Source organism: Papilio machaon, chromosome 19 (assembly GCF_912999745.1).
Source record: "Papilio machaon chromosome 19, ilPapMach1.1, whole genome shotgun sequence".
Lineage (NCBI taxonomy): Eukaryota > Metazoa > Arthropoda > Insecta > Lepidoptera > Papilionidae > Papilio > Papilio machaon.
This window is the reverse complement of record NC_060004.1, coordinates 2,840,905-2,868,771: the sequence shown is the minus strand read 5'-3', so window position 1 is coordinate 2,868,771 and position 27,867 is coordinate 2,840,905. Positions and strand designations below refer to the sequence as shown.

The window sequence follows — 27,867 nt, the reverse complement described above, 5'->3', positions numbered from 1 at the left end:
AAATCTATAATTTGACTATTTCGAGTACATAATTTTTGCCTACCTAAATTTAATTGAAAGTTACACAGAAATGTTTAAGTCAAAACAGGTTGTGTACACTGCTGCCTTATTGCAACAAAAATCACACGCAAATCTTAAGAAATCGCTAATATTTCTTAACTCCGTCATATATCCATTTGACGGAGGAGGGAAAGCATGGGAAGGTAAAATATTCTTTTTCTGTGCGTCCCCTCCTCCGCCGATAAGAGGTAGAAAATGCATCTGAAATTACGGATGTTTGTGGATAGCAATTGCTTCGCTATTTCTTCGAATTAAGATGGCCGCTCGATCGTATGCCACCTTATGATATAAAAAAATGTAACTTGTGAATGAAATACGTATGTATTGTTTAAATTATTACCTGGTGAGATATGGTCATCATATGAGGACTATGGCCACCACTGCTTGATGACTGTTGTTGAGTCGGCGACTTACCTACGGATAAATATTTATTAAACCGGGCTTTGTCAACTTTGATCAACATTCCAAGACAAGATGAAACTTATTACGTTTAAAAAAATTAAAAAATTTGACGATTAGCTAATTTACAACAAATTAACAATATATATCTTACTAATATTATAAATGCGAATGTTTGGATGGATGGATGGATGTTTGTTTGAAGGTATCTCCGAAACTACTCAACGGATCTTTATCAAATTTGGCACAGAAGTAGAACATAGTTTGGAAGAGCACATAGGCACTGATAGTTTTTTTTTAAATTCTCCAGCCTCCTTCTATAGCCTCCAGGTCCTACAAAAGTGTAATTGCAAAGGCAAAGTCTGAACACGTGGCCAGCATTGGTGAGAAGCTAGTGTGCCTTCCATCTGGAACTCGCGCATTTTGGTCTCTCGCCAAGGCTGTCCAAGGAAATTTCTGTCGCCCATCACTACCATCTTTGCGCAGGGAGGACGACTCATTGGCCCATACTGCAAAGGAGAAAGCCGATCTTCTGGTATCCTTCTTTGCATCAAACTCGACACTGGATGATAAAGGTAACTCGCCGCCGAAAATCCCGCGCGTTGAGACCTCTATGTCGGATATCCAGTTCATCCAGAGATCAGTGCGTAAAGCGCTGCTATCTCTGGATGTCAACAAGTCGAGTGGGCCTGATGGTATTCCTCCTATTGTGCTAAGGACATGTGCTCCTGAGTTGGCACCGGTCTTAACGCGTCTTTTCCGGTACTCCTACTCCTTAGGCGTGGTCCCGAAATGCTGGAAGACTGCCCTAATTCACCCGATCCCTAAAAAAGGCGACAGCTCGGATCCAGCGAACTACCGGCCCATTGCCTTAACCCCTTTGTTCTCCAAGATAATGGAGTCTAGCATTAATTGCCAGCTCATGAGGTACCTGGAGGAGCACCAGCTCATAAGCGATCGCCAGTACGGTTTCCGTCAACGTCGCTCTGCTGGTGATCTTTTAGCGTACCTCACTCACAGATGGGCTGAAGCCATTGAGAACAAAGGGGAGGCCCTAGCGGTCAGCTTGGACGTAGCGAAGGCCTTCGATCGGGTGTGGCATAAAGGGCTTCTTTCGAAGCTTTTTTCCTATGGGCTTCCCGAGAGACTATTGGCCTGGATTGCCAGCTTTTTGGAGGGTCGGAGCATCAGAGTCGTTGTAGACGGTGCATGCTCAGACCCTAAACCAATTAATGCTGGCGTCCCACAGGGCTGCGTACTGTCGCCCACTCTCTTTCTTCTGCATATCAATGACTTGTTACATCATAGTAACGTCCATTGCTATGCAGACGATAGTACGGGCGACGCTTTGTACACAGCCCGAGCTAATGTTTCTCGGGATAGCGTCATCGAGTACCGGAATAAACTTGTGTCCGAACTGGAGACCCTTCTGGGTAATATCTCTGATTGGGGGCGACAAAACCTTGTCGAATTCAACCCCAAAAAGACACAAGTTTGCGCGTTTTCCGCCAAAAAAGAACCCTTTGTCGTCAACCTTAACTTTGAGAACACTCCTCTGGTTGCCTCAGCCAGCATTGGTATCCTCGGCGTTGACATATCGAGTGACGTCCAATTCCGTGGTCATCTGGAAGGGAAGGCCAAGCTGGCCTCTAAGAAGCTTGGTGTCCTAGGGAGAGCGAAGCAGTATTTCACGCCAGCCCATCGCTTACAGTTATACAAAGCGCAGGTTCGGCCACATATGGAATACTGCTCGCATCTCTGGGCTGGAGCTCCTAAATACCAGCTTCTTCCTTTTGACCGCGTGCAACGACGTGCCACTCGAATCGTCAATGACCGGGGTCTTACCGATTGGCTTGACACACTGGCTTTGCGAAGGGATGTCAGTTCCCTTTGTATCTTCTACCGCCTTTACCACGGGGAGTGTTCCGAAGAATTGTTTGGAACCATACCTGCCGCCGAGTTCCGTCATCGCACGAGTCGACAGAGCGCCAAATTTCATCGCTACCATCTCGATGGGTGGCATTCCACAACGACGAGGTTTTCACGAAACTTTCTACCTCGCACAGCCGCGTTGTGGAATACTCTGTCCTCGGCGGTATTTCCAAACAGTTACGACTTAGGGACCTTCAAGAAAAGAGCGTATACCTTCCTTAAAGGCCGGCAACGCATCTGCGATTCTTCTGGCGTTGCGGATGTCCATGGGCGTCGGATCAAATAATTCTCGGTCCGTTGCAAAAAAAAAAAAAAAACACAGAGCTAGTATTATAAAAAAACTGACCACCGTGGGCATATGACAACGCAGCCTGGTCGAGCACATCCCAGGACTTCTGACGGCGGCTCTGACATGACGGGTGTGTCGATGATGTCGGCTGGATCAGGATCGACGACTGTTAAACAAGTATCAATCTTACTTCTTACTAATATTATAAATGCGAATGTTTGGATACAAGGAAGGATTGATGGATAGATAGATGGATGGATGAATGTATGAATGGATGGATGGATGGATGGATGGATGGATGTTTGTTTGAAGGTATCTCCAGAACAGCTCAACGGATCTATATGAAATTTGGCACAGAGTTAGATCATAGTCATAGAGAACACATAGCATACTTATTATATTTTTTGAAACTCACGGACTCACACGGACGGAGTCGCGGGCGACAGCTAGTTGTACTTATAAGTGAACTCACAGAACGAAGTAACAATGCATGTGTTGAACAAAACGTCATATTTTTTGGTATTTTCACCTGATGATGTTCAGCAGTTGGGCAGTAATGGTCACAGTTGTCCGGCAGCCATTTTGGAAGAGAGTGCTTCACGTGACACCGCGAACGGACTTCCTCACTCACGCACACCAAAGCTGTAACATTATAAATCACAGAAATGTTCACTAAATTAATTTATACGGCATAAGATGACGTTAAAGTTTTGATAAAATTAATATAATTAGTCAATGTAATCAAAATATACCAAAAAAGTTAAACTTTTTTAAATAAAACTGAGATAAATATAAAAATCCGTCTCCGGAAGGACCAAAAACTCTATTATAAAGCTACCCACCTGTAAGATAAGCAACAGTCTCTGGTGCGACGTGAAACTTGTCTCTACGTGCGCGTGCGGCGGTGGCGAGCAACGCGGCGAGCACGCGGCATGTACGCGACACCGTCGCCGCCTGCGGGTGACGGTACCCTTTGATAAGGTGACCCACCAGCGCGAAGTGAAAATTGGAACGGAAACTGTAAAAAATGTAACTTGTTAATGGCATATTCACATACATATTACACATTTAGTAAGTGAGCAGAGCGCCTTTTGATTTACCTTAATCCTACAGCGTGATCTAACTGCTTAAAATGCCATTCCAAAGGTTCTCTGGTTTCCATCATGACTTGTTCCAGTGTCTGAAAAGAGGTATTATACTAAAGTACCAAGTGTTACAACAAAATGTATGGACGAAAAATACTCTATACATTATTATAGTACCTTGTTATCAAAAACACCTTGCGAGTCCAATGTATGGAGATTTTGCTCCATAAGGGCGAGCCCGGCCGCGTATAGAGTGGGTTCGTCTAACTGAAGTACTGATAGAGCTACCCAAAACAGGGCCTTATGTATTGGTGATTCCTGGACAAAGTTTACACAAATTACAACAAGCATGTGTAGTTAGTTTTGAAAAATATAAAAATGCCCTATTAAAGTATTTTGACTTTTTTTATTAAATCTATTAACATAACAGTAACTTTTCAAAAAAAAGGTATGAAACTTTAAGATACAAGAAGTAAGACAGACTTTCGACTGCAATGACATTGACACATGTCATCCTTCACATTATCTTTGAAAAAGTAGGTAGTGTCACGGCTGTCGAGATCCATTGAAAATGTAATATTAATTTTAAAATAAAACAATTTTAGCACTTAAAGGTATTTTTAGCAGTCATATGTAAAAGGTGAATGTGTTATCTGACTGGGTGCAGCAGCGGCTGTAGCCTGGTGAGGCACATTATGAGCGCCTCCAGCAGCGCCAAGTCGTTAAACGACTCCAACGCTTTCACCAGGATCCGGAGCAACTGCTTCATGTCGTCGTCACTCACGTTCTTACCTTAACAAAGTATTGTAATAATTAAGTCAACTAGTTGGTAGATTATTTAGTCTACTCGGTCCGGAAAGGCTGATTAATTGGACATGATAGTGTTTGAAGGATGGAATCTTGGAAGATTAGAAGTTTGGAATGTGGGATGGTTGGTCCAGTAGTTAGTCGGTGATAACTGAAATGAGATGACAGGTTTAAAATTGATCTCAACTTACTTATACACCCGAAGACAATCAACGCTCGAGGCTGTAAGGCGGGATTGAAGCAGAAAGCGAAACTTTTAGCTAGCGATGTCCTGAAAACACAAAAGACGTTGAACAATAAAAACTTTTTACTTTACAAAAACAAAGTTAACAATAGTTTTTGAAAGTTTTTGGTCAGTGGAAAGTTATAAATGCCATTACCATGTGTTCAACCAGTCGCAATGCGGTATATCTCGCATGCAGGCCTCCATGATCTCGAGCAGGGCGTCAGTGATGGTCTCCAGAGACTGCAGCGGCAGACGCTCGCGGTCAGAGTGCGAGTGCGTGTGCGTGTGTGAGGCGGTAGATGGCGCTAGTGATGTACTCGTGCCTCCGCTGGACGACTCCGTACACGGACCGTACGAGTGTTCCGAATACCTGATAGATAATGTTTATACGATAGTTCTATTGTGACCGCCTGTGGCCTTAGACATTGAACCAATTTCGAGGTTTGAGATATCATTTGATTGTAATATCATAGGGTAAGTCAGACAATTTTTTTTTATTTACCGAAATTTTAGAAAGCGTTTTTTTAATGTTTCGCTAGTGGAAGTCCACGGTTAAATTTTGATACTTTAAATAAAATGTTAATTATTATCCGTAAATATAAAGTTATTTGACTGACCAGTCCCCGCCGTGACGATTGTAGGGGCTGCGGAAGGCGGTGACGGCGGCCGACTTGACCTTGGAGATGCCGAACATCTGATAGAACTTTGGCAGCGCGAACTCGTCCAACGACATCATAAGTAGCCGCTGAGTCTCCTCTGTACAACAATCATTAAATACAATAACAGGAGGCAAATAAAACCCAAAGTAAGATACAGATTAAGAGGCAGTAACCTATTGTATAAAAAGCACAAAAAGGCTGTATTCTATAAGATTGTGATAATTCATCGTCAGAATCGTACCATTAAGTTTGTATTCAGTACAGATCCATACCATTATTGTAATTTTAACAATGGGTTTCTGATACCAAAATCTCCGTATAAAAATCGTCATCCCTGTCATTATCTTTGACAAAATAGAAATAATGATACCTTTGAAACGGAGTTTTTGGTCTCGGAAACCCACGGTAAAAATTTTAATCCCTCAGGGAATACTGCATGACTAGTAAGTGAATACTGACCAGAGAAGCTGGGCGTGTTGCAGGTGCATAGTGAGTGAATGATATTGATGACGAGACCGTGCGTTGCGGCACGCATCGGCACCGTGCCCGAGCACACCAGGAACGACACCGTGTGGAACAAGTACGGCAAGTGACGAGCCACGTCCAGGCAGTTGTTGAACGACAGCATCAACTGGATAACACATACCTTGTTACTAACGCACTCACAGTGACTTTCTGAGACCAAAATCTCTGTATAAAACATATCGTCATCCCTCTCATTCATCTTTGACAAAACAAAGATAACAATATGTTTTAAATGAATATTTTGGTCTCAGAAAGAACCCTAATATCTTTCGACCATATTACCATTTAACGTCGCCTGGGATTGTGGTCTAGCGATAATTTATCTATACTAATATTATAAAAAAAAGGTTAGATTGTTTGTTTGTTTGCATTGAATAGGCTCCGAAACTAACGAACAGTTTTAATAAATCTGTTGGAAAACTATAGTATCCTCGGTGACATAGGCTATATTTATTATTATAGATTTTTTTAATTCTGCGCTGTCAAAGTCGCGGGAAACTGCTAGTTCAATATAAAAATTAAAAATACAGGTATAAACATAGGTATACTTACCAAATATCTAGCCAGTATAGCAATATCGTCCCACATCATATGCTGTTCTAACATCGCCGTCGGTGAGTGACAAGTTTTATCCACCACCTAAGAAATAAATTACATTTTAACACAAAATTTTAATCTTTTCAGTCTATTTATTATCCTAAAAGTATTCAATCATCTTTCTCAAATTAACAAGGTTTTTTAACACATTTAGTGCCGCAGAATCGCCTCGCGAATTCACTTTAATATTAGAAAATTGTAGTGGCATTGAAAGTGTTAAGCTGTGACTTTAAAGTAAAAACTAAAACTGTTATTGTCACACATTCTTATCAACTTCGATTATGTTAATTATTTAATATAACCTATAAAATAGACATACAATATTTAGATGATTGAATGGATGAGGACTTGTATATCAAAACAGGAATTTAGAATTGTGTCGGCCAATACGTTCCTACAACATAAAACTGGCTACTAAATAAATGTCTAAGATAATAAAAGAAAAAAAAAATATATAAAGCTGAAACAGTGCTGGTATATAAAAACTGGCAAATAAAAATAATTTAAAAAGAAAAAAAAACTCACAGTGGCCGGGGTAACGGGACCCAGAATATTATTGGGCAGTTTGGATAGGGCCTGCGGGAGACACAAAGTTTACACAGATTGTTCACGCTTATCGATATCGACAAATACTTTATTAAATCTATATATATAAAAGAAAGTCGTGTTAGTTACACTATTTATAACTCAAGAACGGCTGAATCGATTTGACTGAAAATTGGTGGGCAGGTACCTTAGAACCAGGAAACGGACATAGGATAATTTTTACCCCGTTTTCCATTTTTTATTCCGCGCGGACGGAGTCGCGGGTAAAAGCTAGTTTATTATTAAATAATTACCACATTTTAATCTTTGAATTAATATTTCAAATAAATGTCGATTTCGATTAGCTTAAATTTAAAAACAATCTAAGCTTATTCATAGACAATTGAGTATCTGAGATAACTTAAGACATCCTTAATTATATTGGACACTAGGAAAGTAAACGTTTTAAATTTTAATTAAACTTATTAACGTTTTTTTTAATATGATAATGTTATTTCTATATAAGAAAATGAATTGAATTCCAAAATATGGATGAAATGATTTTTATATTATTACAAAATGCTCAAAAATATAACACACACAGTCATGCAAACGTGCATTACAGAGAAAGAGAGAGAAAGGAAGAATTTTTGACAACTTCTCTTTCAAGCAACTGATTTTGTAAAAAGTAAAACAATCACAAAAGTAAATTTCCAGGGGAAGATATGCAACAAAATTCATGTCTATATAAATATAATGAATACCAAATTTTATTTTCATTTAAATAACTTATTTAATAGAACATATAAAATAATCAACTAGACAAAATAGCTTTATTCTAAAATTAAATAAATATTGAGACATGTAACAAATAGAACAAGCGGTAACAAGGCGGTACTGTAAAGGTAATCACTCACTCGACACATGCGTCCGATGACTTTCTTAGAGACTAGTTGTACGTTGGCTGAAGCGAGCGCGACCGCTGTGTCCGCCATTATTTCAATCATTGGCGAACCCAAACCTAAACGAAGTGTATGAAGTTTTCTTAAAAAGGTAATTCAAACAAAAAAAAACATGCATATATTATCTCCGTTTTTAAATAATAATAATAAAATTCTGGTAATATGCTTTTTTCTTCACATAACTTTAAAATATTAGCTAATTTCATTTTACGTCATGTAAAATGAGATTAGCTAATATTATACAGTCATCACGCAATTTTCACAAAATAATAGAAAAACTAAAATATCGCAATGGCCGCCAAACTGTTGGTTTCTGAGACCCAAATATCTGTATAAAACATATCGTCATCCCTCGCATTACCTTTCACAAAACAGAGATAACAATATGTTTCAACGGAGAGGTCTCACAAACCCACGGTTAGGCGGTTTTTTGAAACTTGGTATATAGTTGTTAAGAATGTTTTGGCGTGGGAAACCCGCGGTAAAACTTACCTGAATTAACACTTCTCTGTATAAAGCTATCAAGTACCATATCAATCAGCTCAGGCACTTGTCCAATGGAGCCCCAGATCTTTGCCTGCACAGACGGATACATCTCCGTCTCTTCTATAGTAAGAGTTATTAACTTTTCTAGTATTTGTGCCACTTGCTTCTGACGTCTAGATTCATCTGACGGTTTGCAGAATCTGTTGACAAAAATTAATTAGTACCTTCGATAAATAACATAAGAAAATAGAAACTGTCATAATTATGTTTTATTTTATGGTGTTATCGTTCAAATACCTTACCTAACTAAATTCGCCAACCATGGTGTCATGTACTCCAAACATAAATGTTTCAGTTCTATTGTAGATCCTCTGAAACCCTGGGAAATAATATTCACTTATAATAAAGGGCTAACTAGAACTAATCGTAGGTTTCTGAGACTAAAACCTCCATTTTATTAAAGATACTGACAGGGTTGATGATTTTTTTATAGTGATATGGGTCTCAGAAACTAACGTTCTGTCAAATAAAATAATAATTTTAAATTACCTGTATACACTCCTCTAGAAATTCAAGAGTAAGATGTGGTTCATTGTGTGCCAATTTTTCACTCACTGACTTTATGAAAATTGTATTATTTGATGGAATGCATAGACCTATAATAACATAAATAATTCAATCAAAACTAGAAAGTTCTAAAAATTTCATGGAATTTAGTTTACTGAGTCTCCTTAAATGGATAGGTCATTGCTTGGACACAACAGCTTTTGATGAGTTCCGACTTAAACGAGTATGTTGAAGTTCCTGATAATTAATTCCATCCCTATTATAAGTTGGAATCCACCGAAATGTCATTAATCAAATAGGCACAAAATACCACGGTCTATAGCCTGTCTAGTGACTGGGTCATGTGAACATACCAGAGGTTTCGAGCAATTGTCCTTCGATCTTGAGATGGAATGTGGCAGTAAGGGCGCACAGCTGATTGTAGGCGGCGGTGCGAAGGTTGGGGTCGCAGGAGCCCAGGTTCAAAAGTGCCATATTGAGCAACGTCCCTGGTACATCTTTAGGACGGATCTTCTGATGTACTGTCACTGAGTCTTGCTGTAAATCAGTAAATTGTACATACAAACACTCAATACAAGTTCTCAGTTCTTAAACTGAGCCTGTATATTTTGGACATTTAAAACTACTTATATTATAATGATTATATTTTTGAAGTGATAGTAAGAAACATAATGACAAAAAAAAACTGTTTTCATTTATCCATTAAACTGTCAAATTTGTACGTAAATTTACGTACGCGCACGTAAAATTATGTGGGCGGAGTCAAAGAAAATGTTGTTAGTTGTTTTGTTGGTTACATGATAATTTTTTTTTTCAAAATAAATATGTTTAATATTGTAAATAAGACAATAACTTACCGGCTGACTAAGCTCCCAACGGTTGCGAATATGAATGATAGATTGAACGATGTTATCGCAGTCGTTGTGTATGAAGCTAAGAGGTGTTGATTCATTAATTATAGACAAGGAAAATTGATTGTCATCCACCAAACAAACCTGTAGGTGAAATAAAAAAATTAAAGAATCTTATATATAAAATTCTCGTGTCACGGGGTTCGAACTTGAACGCCTCCGAAACTGCTTGACCGATTCTCATGAAACTTTGTGAGCATATTCAGTAGATTAGATTAGAATCGGCCAACATCTATTTTTCATAACCCCCCCCCCCCCATTTAGATTTTTTGAACTGCGCGCGGACGGGGTCGCGGGCGACAGCTAGTTATTATATATATTTATGTATGTAAAAATAAAATCTTACTAATATTATAAATGCGAATGTTTGGATGCACGGATGTTTGTTAGAATGTATTTCCAGATCAGCTCAATAAATTTGGATGAAATTTGGCATGGATATAGAACATAGTCTCGAAGAACACATAGGCTACTAATAAAGTTTTTTTTTAATTCCACGCGGACGGAATCGCGGGTGAAAGCTAGTTAAAGTATATACCTCATCTATTTCAGAAGCGTAGTATACATCATTGAGTAAGACAGGCAAACCTAGTACTTTAGTCTTTTCAACTGATGTTATTTGAAGTGCGGTAGGTCCAACCTGATATGAATTAAAGTACAATATGTTACTTTACAATTGAACATTGTGATTTTTTTTTGTTAAAACAAATGAGAAATTATCAGTTCAATTTTTTACCTTTATAGCAACTTTGGTATCTTTATGCGAAAGTTTTAGCGCGTTATTGAATACTTTGAGGTCCTCTTCTAAAGCGAGAGTGGCGCCTGGTAATTTCTGCTGCTCAATGTCCACGAAATCAGTCAAACGTGTATGATTGTCTATGAATATTAATTTACGGTTGCCCTGTGAAGAGACAAACCAAAAAAAAAAAAAAATAGTTAACACTAGAGAGAGGAATTGCATTTCAAATTTGACTGTTAAATATCTATATCTATATATATAAAAGAAAGTTGTGTTAGTTACACCATTTATAACTTAAGAACGGCTGAATAGATTTGACTGAAAATTGGTGAGCAGGTAGCTTAGAACCAGGAATAGGACATAGGATAATTTTTACCCCGTTTTCTTTTTCTTTTTTTTTTTATTCCGCGCGGACGGAGTCGCAGGTAAAAGCTAGTTAGTAATAAAAAAAGTCACTTCAGTGACTTCTACTTGATTATATTCTACTATATCTATGCTAAGGTTAGCCCCTAATTACCGTTAAAGGACTCAGAGTAAAGTATTTAGCCTTTTATAATCTGTATTAATGTGTAAGTTTACCCGCAATGGCGCTAGTATCGCCTCATGGAACTTTGTGTACTCCCGCACCCAACCGTTGCAGTTGTAGATGTAACAAGCATGGATATTGATGTAAGCCACTTCTGGTAGCACACTGAACCACTTCTGCAGGAAATCGGTTCTGATACGAACAAGTTTAGATTATATATAGTTTAGTAAACGATACGAACTCTGTCTGTATGTACATGGTTTTATTGGAAAGATAATGTCATTTATGTAAGTTGGAAAATGGCTTTAAAATTTTCAATTTCAATACATTTTTATGTGACACTCTTAAATGCTAATTTATAGTTTTAACTGTAAACGTAATGTAACGTAAATTTTCTGAAATGCTTAGAATCAATAGTCAAAGAAATTATTATTTGAATGATCAGTTCTACATTTAAATGTAACAATTACCTGAACCTGTTGTCAGAATTAGTATGCGTGAAGTCGACTATCAGCTCGAATGGTTGCTGACAGAACGGCTTCAGCGTCAGTATCACGTGGTAGATCAACAAGTCCGCGTTCACTTCACCTATCCTATTGTTTGTATAAGAAATATTTACATACATTACATACATACATTTGTATAGTACAAATACATAACAATTTATCGTCCATTTTAACAATTTAATAAACAATATATGTGTTTCTAGTAAAGATAATTAATGTAAAATCTACTCACTTATATCGTCTGGATATAAAATAAAAGACAGGATTTCCAATTTTGCTTGTACCGGCTTGGTAGAAGATATTAAGACTCTTTATACTCTTGAATTCTTCCTTTTCATGCATGTTGTGCTTTACTATAAATTCTTCAAAGTTCGTCGACGACATGTCTATAGACGACCATCGAGCATAAGATGAGAAGAGAAGACCTGACGTTCTGGAATTTTTTTATTACAATCAAAGAATTGATTCAAAAACAATATAGCTATTTTAAATATATCAGATGACTTACGATTCAACAGGTTTATGCTCTGGTGGGCCTAAATACGCGAGGAGAGTTGCCATCTAAAGAAGAAAAAAAAATACATTGCATCAAAACACTATCTTCATCGAAATACAATGCGTCCGCAATAACATGACATTTATAGAAATTACGATGCCCTAACACGTCATACAGACACATAGATAGTTTCTAAAGCTAAAAATTCATTAACACTACATTTATTAGTCTCAGTAAACAAGACATTATGACGTCATCGGACAAGGTGTCATGTTATCAAGCACAAGCAGTAGTTTACCTTATCAAAGGGCCGTCTGCCAACCGCTTTGTGGTCCCTGCTGCAGGACAGATAGTCCCCGATCCTCTCCTGATGGTTCCACAGCAACCGGTGTAACGCGACAACATTAGCATCGCTTATGAAGGACAGATTGTGCGATGTTTGATCTATACTCTCGCAATCTGATGCTATCTGGATGAAAAACCTACAAAAAAATACACATTTCATGTTCAATAACAATTTTTTTACAAAAGAAGGAAAAGGGACTAATGAGAGATAAAGAGGGTTGGAAGGAATGAGAGAGAGAGAGAGAGCGATAAGGGAGAGAAATAGCAGTGGAGGAGAGAAAAGTATTATTTTTTTAAAACACTTACTTCCTTCCTGCTTCAAAGTGAGCTCGTAGGAAGTCATTAAAAGGCAGCATGTGTTGCTCCTTTGAGAACTCGACATGGTTGGCAATGTTCTGGAGGATCTTGGACATTAACATCAAACCTCGCTTCACTTGCGACGGCACAGGTCGACTCACAATGCCCATTTCTTGTGGCGATACTAAAATATATAACGTTTATAATATTTTTCACTGGTAATAATAAAAATCACTATGATATGTAATAGACATAAAATTTTATTGACTAAGTTACGAAAAAACTGGCTCGAAGGACCAATATTACTAGTGGTTTTTAAACTATTACAACTATATGGCTTACCAATAGCAGGATTGATGAATCTCAAAAATAAAACTGTTCCCACTGCACCAACGCTCGTTTGTGGAAATTGGGCAAAACGTTTGCTCAGAACCTACGGACAAGTCATCATTAAATATACAAAATACCAAATGGCAGAGAAGTAGATAAGTTAGGAGGCAATTTTCAAATACCTGATAAAGACAGTGACACATGCTGCGTAATTGCGGCGGAAACTTGTCCGCAGAGTTCACGATACGGTCGAAAACTTCTTTGGTCAACTCTATCAAGTTAGAGCGGTTAACTTCTATGTCTTGACTCGGGTCAAGTCTGTAGCAATATTAATTTTCATTAAGATCGGTCAATACTTTTTTTAACTAGAAATACTGTTGACGCACAAAAATAACTATTAAAATTATAAGTCACAAAAAGACAAAAAAAATTGGAGGAATATTAGTAATACGATGAGAAATTAAATGAATTACAGTCGAACCTGGATAATTGGGATACCTCTATAAGCGAGCGAACTCGGGTTAGAGAGAAACCTGTATAAGAGAGAAAAATATCGCAGTCCCTTGGACTCTTGCTTATCCGTATTCTTAGTTCGATTGTACTACATTATTATACAATAAAATACTACTCTAAAAATTTTTTGTATTAAAGGGAATTAACCTTCGAACTTAGTTTTACACCAAAGTACAGATAATTCAAGCAATATAAACTTACCTTGCTGGATCTACTTCAAAGCTGAGCTCCGGTTGTTCATCAGCTTGATCAAGTAATGTCGATATGAGAGGCTCTAATAGTGACTGCAGATACCCGTAGCCGTAAATTTTGAAGCAATATGCCATTATCTTGCTACCCAGAGAATTGCCGCGGAACAATGTCTGCATGCAATCTGTTACCTTAAATTAAAAATAGAAATAATTAATTCATACTCATCAGTTCACTATACGTCTCCACTAAGGAAGCCTAACCTAAGTTAGGGGTGATTAGGCCATAGTCAACCACGATGACCAAGGGCGGGTTGGTACATTATATTATAAATATTTTAAATACGAAAGTTTAGTTGGATAAATGGATGGATGGATGGATGTGAGAAGGTATTTTCAGAATAGCTATATAGATCTGGATGAAATTTGGTATAGAAGTAGAACAGTCTGGACGAACACATAGGCTACTTGACAGGTATTTTTTTTTTTCATTCCGCCACTCGCAGTCAAATAGCACAAATTGGGGAGTAAAAAATTTTTCTTTCATAATAAAACATATTTTTGTAAAATTTAATTGAAAAAAATGAAAATGTACTATATAAAATTATATCCATGAAAATAAATAATTCATTATTAACAATATGTAAGTTATAAATTCATTTACCTCTACTTCTCTATAGAATATATTCCACAGCAGTGGCGCGAGCAGATGCTTTGCGTCGAAGAGTGTGACGAAGACTCGCGCCAGCTCATCCATTTGCGACGTACTGACCACGTTAGCCAACGCCATTGCAATTGGCAACTCACCCTAAGTAATAACATATACGTAAAACTATAACTATTAAACTGTACTGTTAACTTATCAAAGGCATCGCCAGCCGATAATCTGGCCTAGATTTGTTTTTCATTCCAAATTTAATACTTAATAGCTAGGAAATGGAAGAAACTGACTAGTTTATTTTGAGTTTTCTATGTGGATCTATAAGAATTGTTAATATCTTAGTATTTCGAAGTAATTTATAATCCTTAATCTTAGTCTTGGTCCAGTTGAACCTGAATAAGTAAGAGTCTAAAGGACCGCGATATTATTCTCGCTTATGGAGGTTGTCCATCGGGACTGGATACGGAATTTCGGTTATATAAGTTTCTCACTTATCCAGGTTTGACTGTACAACATACAGTACCTTATCAGATATCATGGTGACGAGCTGCACGAGCTGCTCGAAGCGGTCTGCGAGCACGGTCTCCGCGAGGGTGTCGAACTCTGTACCCTGCTGCAGGATCTTGGTCAGCACCTCCATGAAAGCCGCGCGCGTCTGCAGGTCCCGATGGTAGCCAAGATCTAGTAGACATGTTGGTACAATATACATTTTAATATGCATTATATGGTTATTAAAGTATTTAACTCTAAAGTGGTCCATGTAGACTCACAGGTCCGAAAGACCCAACCAGCCAGTACTATGGCGAAAAATAAAAATCCACAAGTTGAAGAAGGCGTGTAGCAACTAGGGTGAGGAGGGGGTACATTAAATACATACAACCATTAAAATAAGAAATCTGCGACTGAATCTCTATTTTAAACATAAGCTACTCAATTATACTTTTTAAAATATCTTACAGCAATAACCATATTTTAAAATTAATTTCTTTAAATAAATTAACAATACTTTATTAACAGTGGTAGACGCCAGCAACAACAATATCTGTTGCACGAATTGGCCTCGCCCGGTGAAATACCACGACCACACAGAAGACAGGCGTCAAGTGGAAGTAATTCCAATAGTAATTTTAGTCCTCTTTCGCTTCTCACCCTTTTCTTATAAGGTAAGGATGGGAGGGGAAGTGGATTTGATGGAGGAGGAGATGCATACGAAGGATAAATATTCTCTTTTTGCGCGTCTCCTCCTTCGTCGATTGAGGGCAGGCAACGCATCTGCAATTGCGAATGTCTATGGTCAGCAGTCGCTTCGCCATTTCGGCGAATTCATATGGCCGCTTGCTCGTTTGCCACCTTGTAATATAAAAAATAACGGGTGTTATTAATACTATTTACCAATGCTATGCATGAGACCGGAGTCGATGTTAGCGCTGAGCAAGTTAGACATGGCCTGTATGGTGGCATTCCGTAATGCCTCCAGTCTGCCAGGACCCTCCGCCATCTCTACTTCGTTACAGTCGTTCAGTAAGTTCATAAATAATGTGAAGTATCTGGAAAGATTCAATAATTCTGTATACGACATTGTTTATTGTTAAATTGATAACTTACATAGTATAAAGTAAATTTAATAGTATTACTGATTCATGTTAAATTATGTATTTAGTTACTTAAACTGTAATAATACATTACAATATACATTTATAATAATAAATATAATATATAATTTATATACATATTGTAATATACATTTGGATGAATGTGATATTAAAATAAATTACAAGGTATTTTATCAAATGAAGGTTTGTTGAACCATAAAATCATAACCATCATTTATGTCAAACCATAATAATTAAAAAAAAAGTATTAACAGAAGTCATATTTATGTATCAACTAACTTGAGGAAGAGTTGACTCTTGGCCTCCATGAGGTCACCGCGGTCAGACTCCTCGGGCTGCAGTGGCAGGCCCTTCAGCAGCGCCGCCACCGCCTCCATACACGCCTGGTCCAGCTCGCGGCAGCACACCAAGTATCTAACCACACAACAGACAAACATATATCCAACTCTCTCTTTCTCTTTCAAAGTAACAGAGATAGCAATACGTCACACATCACCGCTTTCAACAGGAGAAGTACTTGTATAAATGTCATCTCTCTTTCTCTTTGAATAGACAGAGACAATGTTATGTGTAAAAACATGTTGGTGGAATTTTACGATTAAGTATTCATTGTAACAGAAGTTTTGTTATATGAAAATAGAGTTGTTAAAATAGAACCTTGATATAGAAGTGGCATCAGGTCGTAATGGCGGAGATATCTGATGACTGGTGCCGAGCACCCAATCCGTTACGTATTCCACCATCTTGTTGCGGAATTTCATCTCCTAAAAATATCAATTTAACGTTGAAAAAGGTCGATAATAAATATTACAGCATTACCAGCAGCAGACATTTTCCAGATATTGTTTGTAAATTAGCTTACCTAAGGAAAGTTAAAAAAAACGTCAGAGAAAATTGTATGCATTTAAAAATGAAGGACAATATGAAATTCATTATAAACTAAAAAAAATGTGGGAAAAAATACTAAGATAATGGTAGTTCTAATAGTTTGTATAGCTCTAGAATGATTACCTGTCTAAAGGCGAGGTCATCTCTTCTACTCATCATAGCTTCAACAACTTGACAGAGCTTCGTCTTTATATGTACAGATAAAACTGTCATGTCCAAATGACGCACATATCTAAAATTATACATTACATTACATACATTTAATTACGAATTTTCAATTTAAAAATAATTTATTCCGCACTCAGAGTCATTATGAAAATACCACAGGAACGAATTTAGCGTAAAGTGTTTTATAAGAAATCGACTATCAGCGACTGTTTTAATAACGATTTACTTACTAAAAAACTCTTGGTGTCTTAAAAAAATCTACAATTAATGACTCTGCTTGGAGCAGTTAGTGGTGCAGTTATAATACAAATATGACATACTTGACTATAGCCAACATGAGGCCTTCAATAGAAGTAGTACTCAAATGTTCAGTCGGCTGACCTGTCTTCTTGTTGTCTAATATACTCTTCATTATAAATATTGTATGCTCAACAAACTGTGTGTTTATATCTGTTAGCATTACCTAAAAATAAGACAACAAGACTTACATTAAAATAATAATAAAGCCATTTATTTCCTTACAGACAAACACATAATAAAAAATAAAATGTACAAAGTAACTTCTATGTGCAATATCAAATATGTTTGCGATTCCATAATTAAAAAAAAAATTGTTCTTAAACGTTTCATTTTTTTTCAGAAACGTGAGTGAAGGAGTTTCATTATTTTATTAATAGTAGTAAGACATACAAAATACGTGTATAATCGAACCTGGATAAGCGAGAAACCTCTGTAAGCGAGAAAAATATCGCAACACTTGGACTGTTACTTACATAGGTTCGACTGTATGTAATCTAAATACACATTATTATTATTACTGTAAAAAATTCTGCTAAAAAAAAACAAAATACACAACACAGAAATAAAATCTTTCTTTTTTTTGAGCAGATATTTTAAATTTATTCTTTTTTTACCTGTTGTTGTTGATCAAAGAATTTATCAATAATAGCTTTGATTTGATCAAAGAGTATAGGATATAGAGCGGGCGACATTTCATGACCGACGAGACCCTTCACATGAGTTTGTATTTGCTGACCGAATCGTTCGTTGCTACATAACAATAGACGTAGAAGTTGACCGATAAATCTGAAGAAAAGAAACATAATTAAAAAAGTTATTTACTTAAATGTATTAATGTATGAAATGAGAGCGAGTATTTAAATACAACAATATCTGGGGTTTTGAAGAAGAAAAATCTTACTAATATAATAAATGCGAATGTTTAAATGGATGGATGTTTGTTACAAGATATCTGTAGAACGGCTGCATGGATCTCGATGAAATTCAGCATAGATTTAGAACACAGTCTGGAAGAACACATAGGCTAATAATTAAGTTGTTTTTTAATTCCGCGTGGACAAAGTTGCGGGCGACAACTAGTGATCAATTAAAAACATATTTTTGTCGCATTTTCCTATCACATGATGTACTAAAAATCTTATACAATTAGAGACTTTAAACAGTTATAATATTGAAATGTTACTTACTGTGTTACGGGACAGTATTGAACCTCTTGTGAGCTGTTTGCCAATACATTGTATTTTCGCGTATCTATAACAATGTTTATATCAAATATTAAAATAATATAACATTTTAACAACCACAGTAACCTATAGTTGTACTCACCAAGACCATGCAGATGCGACCATACGGTGGAAGGTCGCCGTTGTAAACATACGCCGCCCAATGCGCATAAAAATGACGTTATGTTTGCCCACTCTTGAATTTGCATCTAAAAATCATTAAACATAATTAAGTGCCGCTTAAATATACGCTTAGTGCTAATTTCTCACATTAAACCTACACTAAGAAATTAATTTAGTGGTCAGTTAATAAATGCGGTAGTAATTTATAACAATAAGTGAGCATTACATTAATATCGATTCAAAAAAAAACGTATCAAAAGTACATTGAGTTGCTTCGAGAATAGAATGGTTAGGGTTTTCGCTTTGGCAGGGGCACTGCTGCGCCCTCAGTTAATTATACTCGTATATGAGGTAATGTGTTACTTCAAAGTCGTGTTCGCTGCTGGTGTGATGTGAGACGCGGCGTTTTGCGACAGCGCGGTGCAGCGGCTCCGGGGGCTCCTCGGGCCGCTCGCTCTGACCCTTCGGGTACTTCTGTAGCAGCTTGCATAGCGAGTCCCTAACCAAATATATCTAATTATACTCACTATATCACGTTGTTTTTCATCAAAATATAAAACATAGGTGAAGCTTAAGTGATGGTATACATCCTTTATATCTAAATCTAAAAGAATGGTAAAAATTTGACATGCACTTTCGAAAATAACAAGATAAACTTACCAACATCGAAATGTCTCTTCCCAAACCGGCTGTACGCCGTTCACGCAATGTTCTATCTTTCTTAACAAAGCCATTATACGCTTCTGTAGAGCGGCTGAACCTTAAAATAAATAAAAAACTCTATCATTGTCGAACATTTTATTATTCCCGCCGCTCATTTGCTCCCTTCTCTTTGAAAAAAACTTACATAATTTTAAAAAGTATCTTATATAACCTCGCTATCAGCAGAATTTTTTCAGAAAAGAATACTTACTGTGTATATTTTTATAAAAGCACCCTCTCCCCATATCCTGGCTGGCTGCTTAAAATACAAGAGTATACGTTCACAACAATGTTTTTTGTAATAATAAAGTAAAATACCCAAGAAAATAAAATCTATAATGCGACGACCATTATAATAATGGTCATAACTAGTTCATATCACAGAAAATTTTAATGTACAGGAATCTTCGTTAACAAAGTTAAAAACATTCTATAAGAAGCATTATTGTCTCTTGCAAAAGTTCACGTGCAAAGCTGATTCCCAAAATTAAGTGACTTCACTACAGCCATAACATAGTCGTATGGCCATTTTGACCATATAACCCACTTACCAGTTGTAAGCACAGTCGAAGTATGCGCTATCTCCTGGAAGACCGCGTAATTGGGCAACAGGCAGTGGGTGCTGATCTCGTCCGAGCCGCAGCGGATATCTGCTTCCTGGCACAACAGGGCGAAGCAAGACATCGCCACTAACACTACGTCCGTATCAATAGACCATAGACACATGAAGAACACCACCTGTATGGAATTGTAGCATTTTTTTGTAGTTTCACTGCTGTAAGATATTAATGTTCCCTAAGGGTAAATTTAAAATGAAAAATCTACACTAACGAACTCAAAGACGACTATGAGTGCGGAGTGAAGTAACTGTGCAATTTAATAGAGCGTCTGTGAGTTGTCTATTAAAACACTTTGACAATTAGACAAAAAACAATTTGAATATAAATGTTTCACTTAGAAATTCAATCAAATCAGAAATCAAACTCTACTGTTACTGTGTTACTACTAACATCTGTTCCCATTCTTCAAAAGTTTAAAGTATCTTACTAATAGTATAAATCCGAAAGTCGGGATGGATGGATGTATCTCAAGAATAATTAGATGTCGCTGAAATTTGGCATAGATTTAGAACATAACCTGCGAGAACACATAGGCTGCTAATTAAGTTTTTTTTATAATTTTCGATATCTAGTGTAAAACGCAAACATTTCGTGTATTGTCTAACCTCCAGCTTGATATGCGCCTGTTTGCATATCGGTATTTGTGAACCGACGTTGGCGTAGTCTTTGTGCTTGGCGAGGAACTCATTGCGACAAGTCAACACATCTCGCAACCAACGCAGAACTTCGCGGTAGTTGCCGATCTGACGCTGTATTAACTTCTGACTTATATTGTACAGCACTTGAGAACTGAAAATAATTTGCTGCTATTTTTAGCCGACTTCAAAAAGAAGGAGGTTATCAATTCGACTGTTTTTTTTTTTATGTGTGTTACCACGATGCACCGCCCATGGTGCTCCGATTTTGATAAAAATTATTTTAATCGAAAGGAAATGCTTGCAGATGGGTCCCATTTTTTTTATTAAATCACTTAAAGGTGATAAAGTGCGTTTATATTGTGACGTCACAGCTGTTAGATCGTAAAAATATGGTAGTCTTATTAATTTGCCAGATCGAGGTTATTCAACTATAAAATATACTAACCTAATATCCCAGAAAGTATTCAAAGGTGCTTCAGGGTTCCACATTGTGACTCTATCAGGTCTGTGCAAGGCTAACAGAGCATCCATAGCCTCTTGTGAAATCTCTCCCATACCAGTATGATGGACTAGGGATACCAAGCCATTTATTAACTCCGTTGTCGATGATTGGATCTCAACGCCAGATCGTCCTGGATTCTGTTAAAAAAATCTTTTTTATCAGAAAACACATGCCACTATATTAAAAAAAATAGCAGGATTTTTTTTGCAATATCAATATGTTTTATGAAAAGGGTGTTTCAAAGTTTTTTTTTATATTTTTTTATACTTACACTAAGCATTAACATAGGATCGGCATGTATTAGTTTCACCAAACACAATAAAAGATTTCTATACGCTGGCATTTCTTCCGATTTATTGAACTTCGATTGTACTTCCTTGGATTTTAAAGACAATGATATCATTCTAAGTGGAGTATGCACAATATAACCCTGCAAAAGAAAACAATAAATATATCGTAAATTAAAAAAAAATTAACATTAATACCGATTTTCTAGAAGGGTAGAGACCTTTATTTGGTTTTGATAACACATATACACTCGGCGTCAAAAAAATCGCACATCCGAAAATAATAATTTAAATACTATTTTAACACAACAGGCCAATGGCAATGTTGTGGTTTGAGGGTATCATTCGAAAGGTAATTTCATTAGCTTTCAGGAATTTTAATTGAATTTTACTTTTATAACGAGACGAAAGAGAAATTAAAGAAAAAGACAGGGTATGTACAAATTTGCAAATTAATAATTTAAAAAAAAACTTAATCAACACAAAAAAAGTTCTTAAAACCTAGTGTTACCTCCCTTGCCTTGATAACGTATTCCATGCGATCTTTCATGGACCTTACAAGGGTCGCAACAGCCTAAAAGTAGCCTCTTGGGGTGTTTGTTCCCACTCGTCAAGTACCGCATCTTGGAGCTCTTGAAGAGTGGTTGGAGCTGGATCTCGAGCTCGCACGCGCCGTTTTAGGTCATCCCAGAGATGTTCTATTAGGTTAAGGCCTGGACTTCGTGCTGGCCAATGCATAACAGGGATATCGACCTCCTGTAAATAATCCCGTACAATAGCCGCGGTGTGGCAACGAGCATTATCAAGCATTAACATGAATCCATCACCGACATAACCAGCATACGGGACCACATGTTCCTCCAGGATTTCAGTAATGTACCGACCAGCATTTAATGACCCTTGCCCACGGCCACCCCGAGTCCGGGAAACGCACACAAGTTCCGTTTTCCCGTCGACGGAAATGCCGCCCCAAAACATACACGAGCCACCCCCGTATTCGACGGATTCTTCGAAGCAGGGTTGTGTGAACCTCTCCCCCTGTCTTCTGTAGACCCTTCTACGTCTGTCATTGCAGAAGAGACAGACCCTCGTCTCATCAGAGAAGAGTACGGTCCGCCACTGTTCTAGAGTCCACTCGCAATGATTGCGAGCAAATTCTAGGCGATCTCTGCGATGCTGTGCAGTAAGTTTTGGACCTTTAGCAGGTCTATGGGCTGTTAAACTCTTTTCGTGTAACCTTCTTCTTATCGTAGAAACACTCACAGATGTTCTCCGAGTTGATCGAAGCTGTTGTTGCAACTCAACAGCATTTGTAAAACGGTTTCGTAAAGATGTCGTAACGATGAAACGGTCATCTCTTTCTGATGTGCACCGTTTTCTTCCAGATCCCGGTTTTCTAACATAACCACCAGTCTTCTGAAAACATTGGAACACCCGTCGAACTGAAAAACGGGACAGGTTCAACTGTCGAGCAACGTCACACTGCCGCATCCCCGACTGCAATAGGGCAATCACTTGAGCGGCTTCTTCAGAGCTGGTGTCCATCTTTACTTGTTCTAACTTGGGTTACTTGTTCACGTGTGTTCACTGCAAAGCCTAAATTACGACTGACCTATATTTCATCCAGATCGAGCCTTTTATACCCTTTTTAGGTGGTGTAACTAGCGGCCTTACTAACGAGCATTTGACAGTGTTTATTTTTGACGCTCTATAATGATAAATGTTTTAATGATTTCATGATTTTTTTATTAATAATGTAAAGCTATTCAAATACCCATTTCAAACATACCAATATTTATATAAATATAATTCGTTTCTAGCCAATACAGCCATTTTTCGCGCAAACTCAGAGAGGTGCGATTTTTGTGACGCTGAGTGTATTTAAAAATGTGGTCTTTACGATCGTATGTAAATTGTTACTTGTCATTGAGTTGGCACGTCGTTCAGAAATGTACTCTTATTTCCGACGTGCCAATTCATATTCAAATTATACGTACTTGTGTGGCCTTATTCAATGTGTCCGTGAACATGGCTCTCAGTTCTGCAGCTCTTGGATATAAAAGTTCTATTTGTGGCCACCATGGTAAGCGTGGCTGCTTTATGATTCTAAAAAAAATATTTAAGTTTTAGTAAAAACACAAATAATATTAACAACAAAATATAGCAAAATGTTTACGTCTTTACCAATGGTTTCTGAGACCAAAATCTCTGTATAAAACTCACACAAAAAAGAGATAGCAATATGTTTTAAACGGAGATTTTGGTTTCAGAAACCCACGGTTAGTCAAATTATTGTAAGACTAGGAGAAAAATTATTTCAAAACAAACCAAACACACACACACATAAACAAAACTCACCTGAGTAAAGAATTAACTATCACATAGTGGTAAGATATATGTGCGTTTAGATTGAGACAGACTTTAAGTGCGTCATTATTATGCGGCATGATACGAAACAAGGATACGAAGCAATCTGTCATCAGATCCAGTTCCGAATATCCAGATATTAGGTTCCCACGTATGTACGACTTTGATGGATTGAATAAAAGTGACTGGAAAAATATTAAATTTTAAACAATTAACAAAATAGGTTTAAAGGCTGGTTTAGTCCCTTAAAAAGATCAACATTCTGGAGCTAAACTAACGTTGATTCGTCGAATTGATAACCTCCTTCTTTTTGAAGTGGGCTAAAAAAACCTAGGCACTTTTCCCTCGGTAGCTTCCCCACAGTATAGTCCCCACTGAGGGGCTCAGAGCCTACCCTAAGTTAAGGATAACTAGGACATAATCAAACCACTTGTCAGTATGGATTGGTTGACTTCATACATATCTTTGAATTTCTTCACAGATATGTGCAGACTTACATTATGATATTTTCCTCCGCCGTAAGAACTTCGGATAAATGTACATATGTAAATCGAAAAACACGTTGGTGCATGATACATGGCGGAATTTGAAACTATGACCGGGTGAGATCGTGGTCAAGCGCTAACTTTTCTAATATAAAAAAAAAAAAAAAACTATGACCTGCAGATTACAAGTCAAGTACTTAATTCCTGAGCCACTAACACTCTAGTTGGTTGCATGATTGTACTAAAAAATGGGGAAAATAAAATATATGTGCTTGGAAGTATTACCTTGAGATCATTGATCACAGACTTGACAAGTATAAAGGTTACATTTCCTGAATCGGCAATATTCAAATATGTCGAGGCTTTGCACAGTTTGACACAAGTCACCACCGCCGCCTCTGTCATTTGCTTTGAGTTGTTCTGTGGACCTAGATAAAAAAATACAAGAGCGTCAAAATGACTTCGAATCACTGCTTGCGCCATATATGAACATATCCGTCCTCAATATTATACTCATATAAAAGCAATAGTTCTACTTACTAAGTCCTCTTTTAACGGAATCTATAAAATGTTTCTTCTTTGTGTGTCTTGGACTGCAGGGGGCGCCACTGTCTGCGTTTACTATTTCTTCTAGAACTTTCTGTAACAACAATTAGAATAAATCTTAAGAATCAAATTTATCCAAGACAAGAAGTCGTGAATTATGAATACACGTCATTTCAGTCTACAAAACACCTTTTCCATCTACATCCACGTTTGTGTGATGGTAAAAGACCTTTCACAGAGTTATTCACTTTTAGTGCCTGGGTTTTCACATAGAATTCATTCGGCAATTCAACTGACCGGGTTCAAGAGTAGCAGCATGATCTGCAGCGGCCACATGGCGACGCGGGACTTCTTGTTATCGGAGAAGCAGTCCTGCAGCAGATCGAACAGCGTGTCGCAGCACTTGCTCAGCTCCTCGTTAGGCCGGCACTGCACTTCCGCAAACTCCTAAATACACCATACATGCATATAAATATTTTTTCTTTATATTATAAGGTGGCAAACGAGCAAGCTGCCACCTGAATTCGCCAAAATAGCGACTGCTGCTGATGGACAACTGCAATTGCAAATGTGTTCACTAAATTCAAAGATGAGGATGAGGGGATGCACAGAAAGAGGATATTTCCCCTTCCAATGCGAATTTTATTATGACTGGATGGATGAATGTTTGTTAAAAGGTATCTCTAGAATGGCACAATGGAATAGTCTCGAAGAAACATAGGCTACTTATTTTTTTTTATTCTGCGTAGACGAAGTCGCGTGCAAAAGCCAGTGTATTAATAAAAGATTAAAATCAGTTGAATTCTTAGGTAATCCAAAACTTACTTGAGGATAGGTATCCATCCAATTCCATATAGCCTTTTCAAGTGAGGAAACCAGTACTATGTGAGCTGATTTCCTTAGTAGCTTAAACTTCTGTATGGATTCTGTAAACATTATTAATTATAGTAACTTTAGCTTAAATTAAATTACATTAATTAACACTATTAATATGAATAAAATAAAATATAATACAAATTAAAATTAAATTAAACAATACCTGTAAGCAGCCGTATAAGCCTTAATATATCCACATTTATGTATTGTATTAATTCTATGTCTGTGTAATCGGGGTTTTCTTCAGAACTGGATGCCAGCTCCTAAAAAAAAAAAAACATAATTTGTTATTCAAAACACACTTCTTAAAAGCTCAATAAGTATCATTAAACGCAAACAAGTCAAGAATAATTTAATGGATACATTTTTAGTGTATGAAGACCTGTAAGGTAAATGGATGTTACAAAATTCAAATTACCTTTTCAAAGTAAACATACCTGCAATCGGGCACTAATTCTATTGAAGACAGCATTAAAAAAGTTGAGGCTCAATGCAAAGAGCACCTTACTGGCTAGCTGCCTCAACAGTGTGTTGCTTATATTACTTTCATTTCGCATATCTAGAAAAAAAACATTTACAACATTTATAAGCTATAAATGTAGTAAAATGCTAAATTAAAAAAAAAATCAGTAAAACATTGTCATCCCCCATTCCCTTTTCAAAAGATACAGATAAAAGTATTTTTCAAGAAGTTTTTTTTTTCATCACAGCCAATCAACAAATTCACAGATTAAACAAATAAAATCGCCTAAAAAAATAACTTACCAATAAATTGGCAGACCTCCCTTAGCAGTATTTTAACATTCATAGCTTCATCATACTTTGTGGTATCCTTGGGTTGTGAACTGAGACAGATTTCCAATGTATCCAGCACAATAACAAGGCTATCATGATAGCCTTTCTCCAGCTCTGTTTGCGGTCGGTTCACACATGATGAAATTGTTGGCTGATACTAATTGAGATAAAAACGAATTAATAAGTAAATGGATATTATACTCCATTTATTTCAAGTTAATTAAAACACTAGAAATAATTCAATGAACAGTTGAAATGTAATAACTTGTATAGCTACCTACCAATTCATTGACTCTTTGTAAGATCTTTGTAAGGCCAGCGATGACCAGAGAAAATCGATGTCGACTGATTTGTACCAAGCATGCTTTACATTGCTCCTCATTGATTCGGGAATGAAGGTTTTGAGCCCCTGTCTTGTAAGGAAGCTGAAATTTATGATGTCAAATTCAAAGAATCTTTAAACTTATCAACATAAAATAATTTACTGAAAATTATACATATATAAATATTAGTTCATTTATTAGACTTTTAGTATAAAGTAGTTCATGAAAGTCTGATAACATGGCATATTTCTAGGCAAGCGTCCATTGAATAAATTTAAAAATTAAATTTCCTAATATAATCCAATAGGTTTAACGACACTAATCAATAAATTATACCTTAATCTTTGTGTAGGCGGCAATACAAGATCAGGAAGATTAATGAAAGTTTTATATGTTCGTAAATTCAAAGCAAATACCAAAATTAGAAAATCATTATTTGGATGATTAAATAAATAGACAAAAATTAAAAGTTCGGCATTGTTTACATAATTAAAGAAAATATTAATTTTTTGGGTGGGTCAAAAATAAAATTAAATGATCAGTAATGAACTTACCTGCTCTTCGAATCGTGCTATTAGTGAATTTGCCCACTCTCCGGGTTTTTGCGTACCCATTTTGTAGAAATTTTATATATTTTTCAAGTAAATAAATTATAAACAACAAGTATTTTGCGCGATTCCATTTTCGTCCTTCGATTTCCGTAGTTTTAAAGTGTTACCACATGAGAAAAACTTTCCATTTTGGTAATTTTATACAAACAACTCTAACTCTTAGCTGAAA

At 36.8% G+C, this 27,867-nt stretch overlaps 1 protein-coding gene across 1 annotated transcript in view; it reads right to left on the bottom strand.

Moving 5' to 3' along the window:
- Positions 1-27,781, bottom strand: part of LOC106721297 (neurofibromin) — a 32,385-nt gene extending 4,604 nt beyond the window's left edge. The window contains exons 1-58 of the mRNA XM_014516214.2: positions 27,642-27,781; positions 27,046-27,189; positions 26,735-26,921; positions 26,407-26,528; positions 26,133-26,232; positions 25,919-26,019; positions 25,391-25,540; positions 25,088-25,187; positions 24,833-24,975; positions 24,054-24,247; positions 23,693-23,801; positions 21,680-21,838; positions 21,352-21,545; positions 20,874-21,057; positions 20,200-20,386; positions 19,860-19,907; positions 19,607-19,706; positions 19,310-19,445; positions 18,927-19,032; positions 18,788-18,851; positions 18,215-18,386; positions 17,621-17,763; positions 17,256-17,364; positions 16,902-17,008; positions 16,524-16,658; positions 16,024-16,178; positions 15,155-15,312; positions 14,635-14,778; positions 13,984-14,162; positions 13,452-13,587; positions 13,282-13,372; positions 12,949-13,123; positions 12,596-12,779; positions 12,310-12,362; positions 12,034-12,234; positions 11,766-11,888; positions 11,349-11,487; positions 10,767-10,931; positions 10,569-10,670; positions 9,977-10,114; positions 9,473-9,656; positions 9,102-9,208; positions 8,855-8,931; positions 8,559-8,752; positions 8,022-8,125; positions 7,105-7,155; positions 6,535-6,621; positions 5,917-6,088; positions 5,416-5,554; positions 4,953-5,168; positions 4,764-4,843; positions 4,424-4,557; positions 3,943-4,083; positions 3,781-3,860; positions 3,523-3,698; positions 3,210-3,322; positions 2,738-2,846; positions 401-474 (exon numbers count right to left, since the gene is read on the bottom strand). Coding sequence (XP_014371700.2) covers positions 401-474; positions 2,738-2,846; positions 3,210-3,322; positions 3,523-3,698; positions 3,781-3,860; positions 3,943-4,083; positions 4,424-4,557; positions 4,764-4,843; positions 4,953-5,168; positions 5,416-5,554; positions 5,917-6,088; positions 6,535-6,621; positions 7,105-7,155; positions 8,022-8,125; positions 8,559-8,752; positions 8,855-8,931; positions 9,102-9,208; positions 9,473-9,656; positions 9,977-10,114; positions 10,569-10,670; positions 10,767-10,931; positions 11,349-11,487; positions 11,766-11,888; positions 12,034-12,234; positions 12,310-12,362; positions 12,596-12,779; positions 12,949-13,123; positions 13,282-13,372; positions 13,452-13,587; positions 13,984-14,162; positions 14,635-14,778; positions 15,155-15,312; positions 16,024-16,178; positions 16,524-16,658; positions 16,902-17,008; positions 17,256-17,364; positions 17,621-17,763; positions 18,215-18,386; positions 18,788-18,851; positions 18,927-19,032; positions 19,310-19,445; positions 19,607-19,706; positions 19,860-19,907; positions 20,200-20,386; positions 20,874-21,057; positions 21,352-21,545; positions 21,680-21,838; positions 23,693-23,801; positions 24,054-24,247; positions 24,833-24,975; positions 25,088-25,187; positions 25,391-25,540; positions 25,919-26,019; positions 26,133-26,232; positions 26,407-26,528; positions 26,735-26,921; positions 27,046-27,189; positions 27,642-27,701 — 7,635 coding nt within the window. The 5' untranslated portion in view covers positions 27,702-27,781. The remainder of the gene's footprint in view (positions 1-400; positions 475-2,737; positions 2,847-3,209; positions 3,323-3,522; positions 3,699-3,780; positions 3,861-3,942; positions 4,084-4,423; positions 4,558-4,763; positions 4,844-4,952; positions 5,169-5,415; positions 5,555-5,916; positions 6,089-6,534; positions 6,622-7,104; positions 7,156-8,021; positions 8,126-8,558; positions 8,753-8,854; positions 8,932-9,101; positions 9,209-9,472; positions 9,657-9,976; positions 10,115-10,568; positions 10,671-10,766; positions 10,932-11,348; positions 11,488-11,765; positions 11,889-12,033; positions 12,235-12,309; positions 12,363-12,595; positions 12,780-12,948; positions 13,124-13,281; positions 13,373-13,451; positions 13,588-13,983; positions 14,163-14,634; positions 14,779-15,154; positions 15,313-16,023; positions 16,179-16,523; positions 16,659-16,901; positions 17,009-17,255; positions 17,365-17,620; positions 17,764-18,214; positions 18,387-18,787; positions 18,852-18,926; positions 19,033-19,309; positions 19,446-19,606; positions 19,707-19,859; positions 19,908-20,199; positions 20,387-20,873; positions 21,058-21,351; positions 21,546-21,679; positions 21,839-23,692; positions 23,802-24,053; positions 24,248-24,832; positions 24,976-25,087; positions 25,188-25,390; positions 25,541-25,918; positions 26,020-26,132; positions 26,233-26,406; positions 26,529-26,734; positions 26,922-27,045; positions 27,190-27,641) is intronic.
- Between the last annotated feature and the right edge of the window lie 86 nt (positions 27,782-27,867).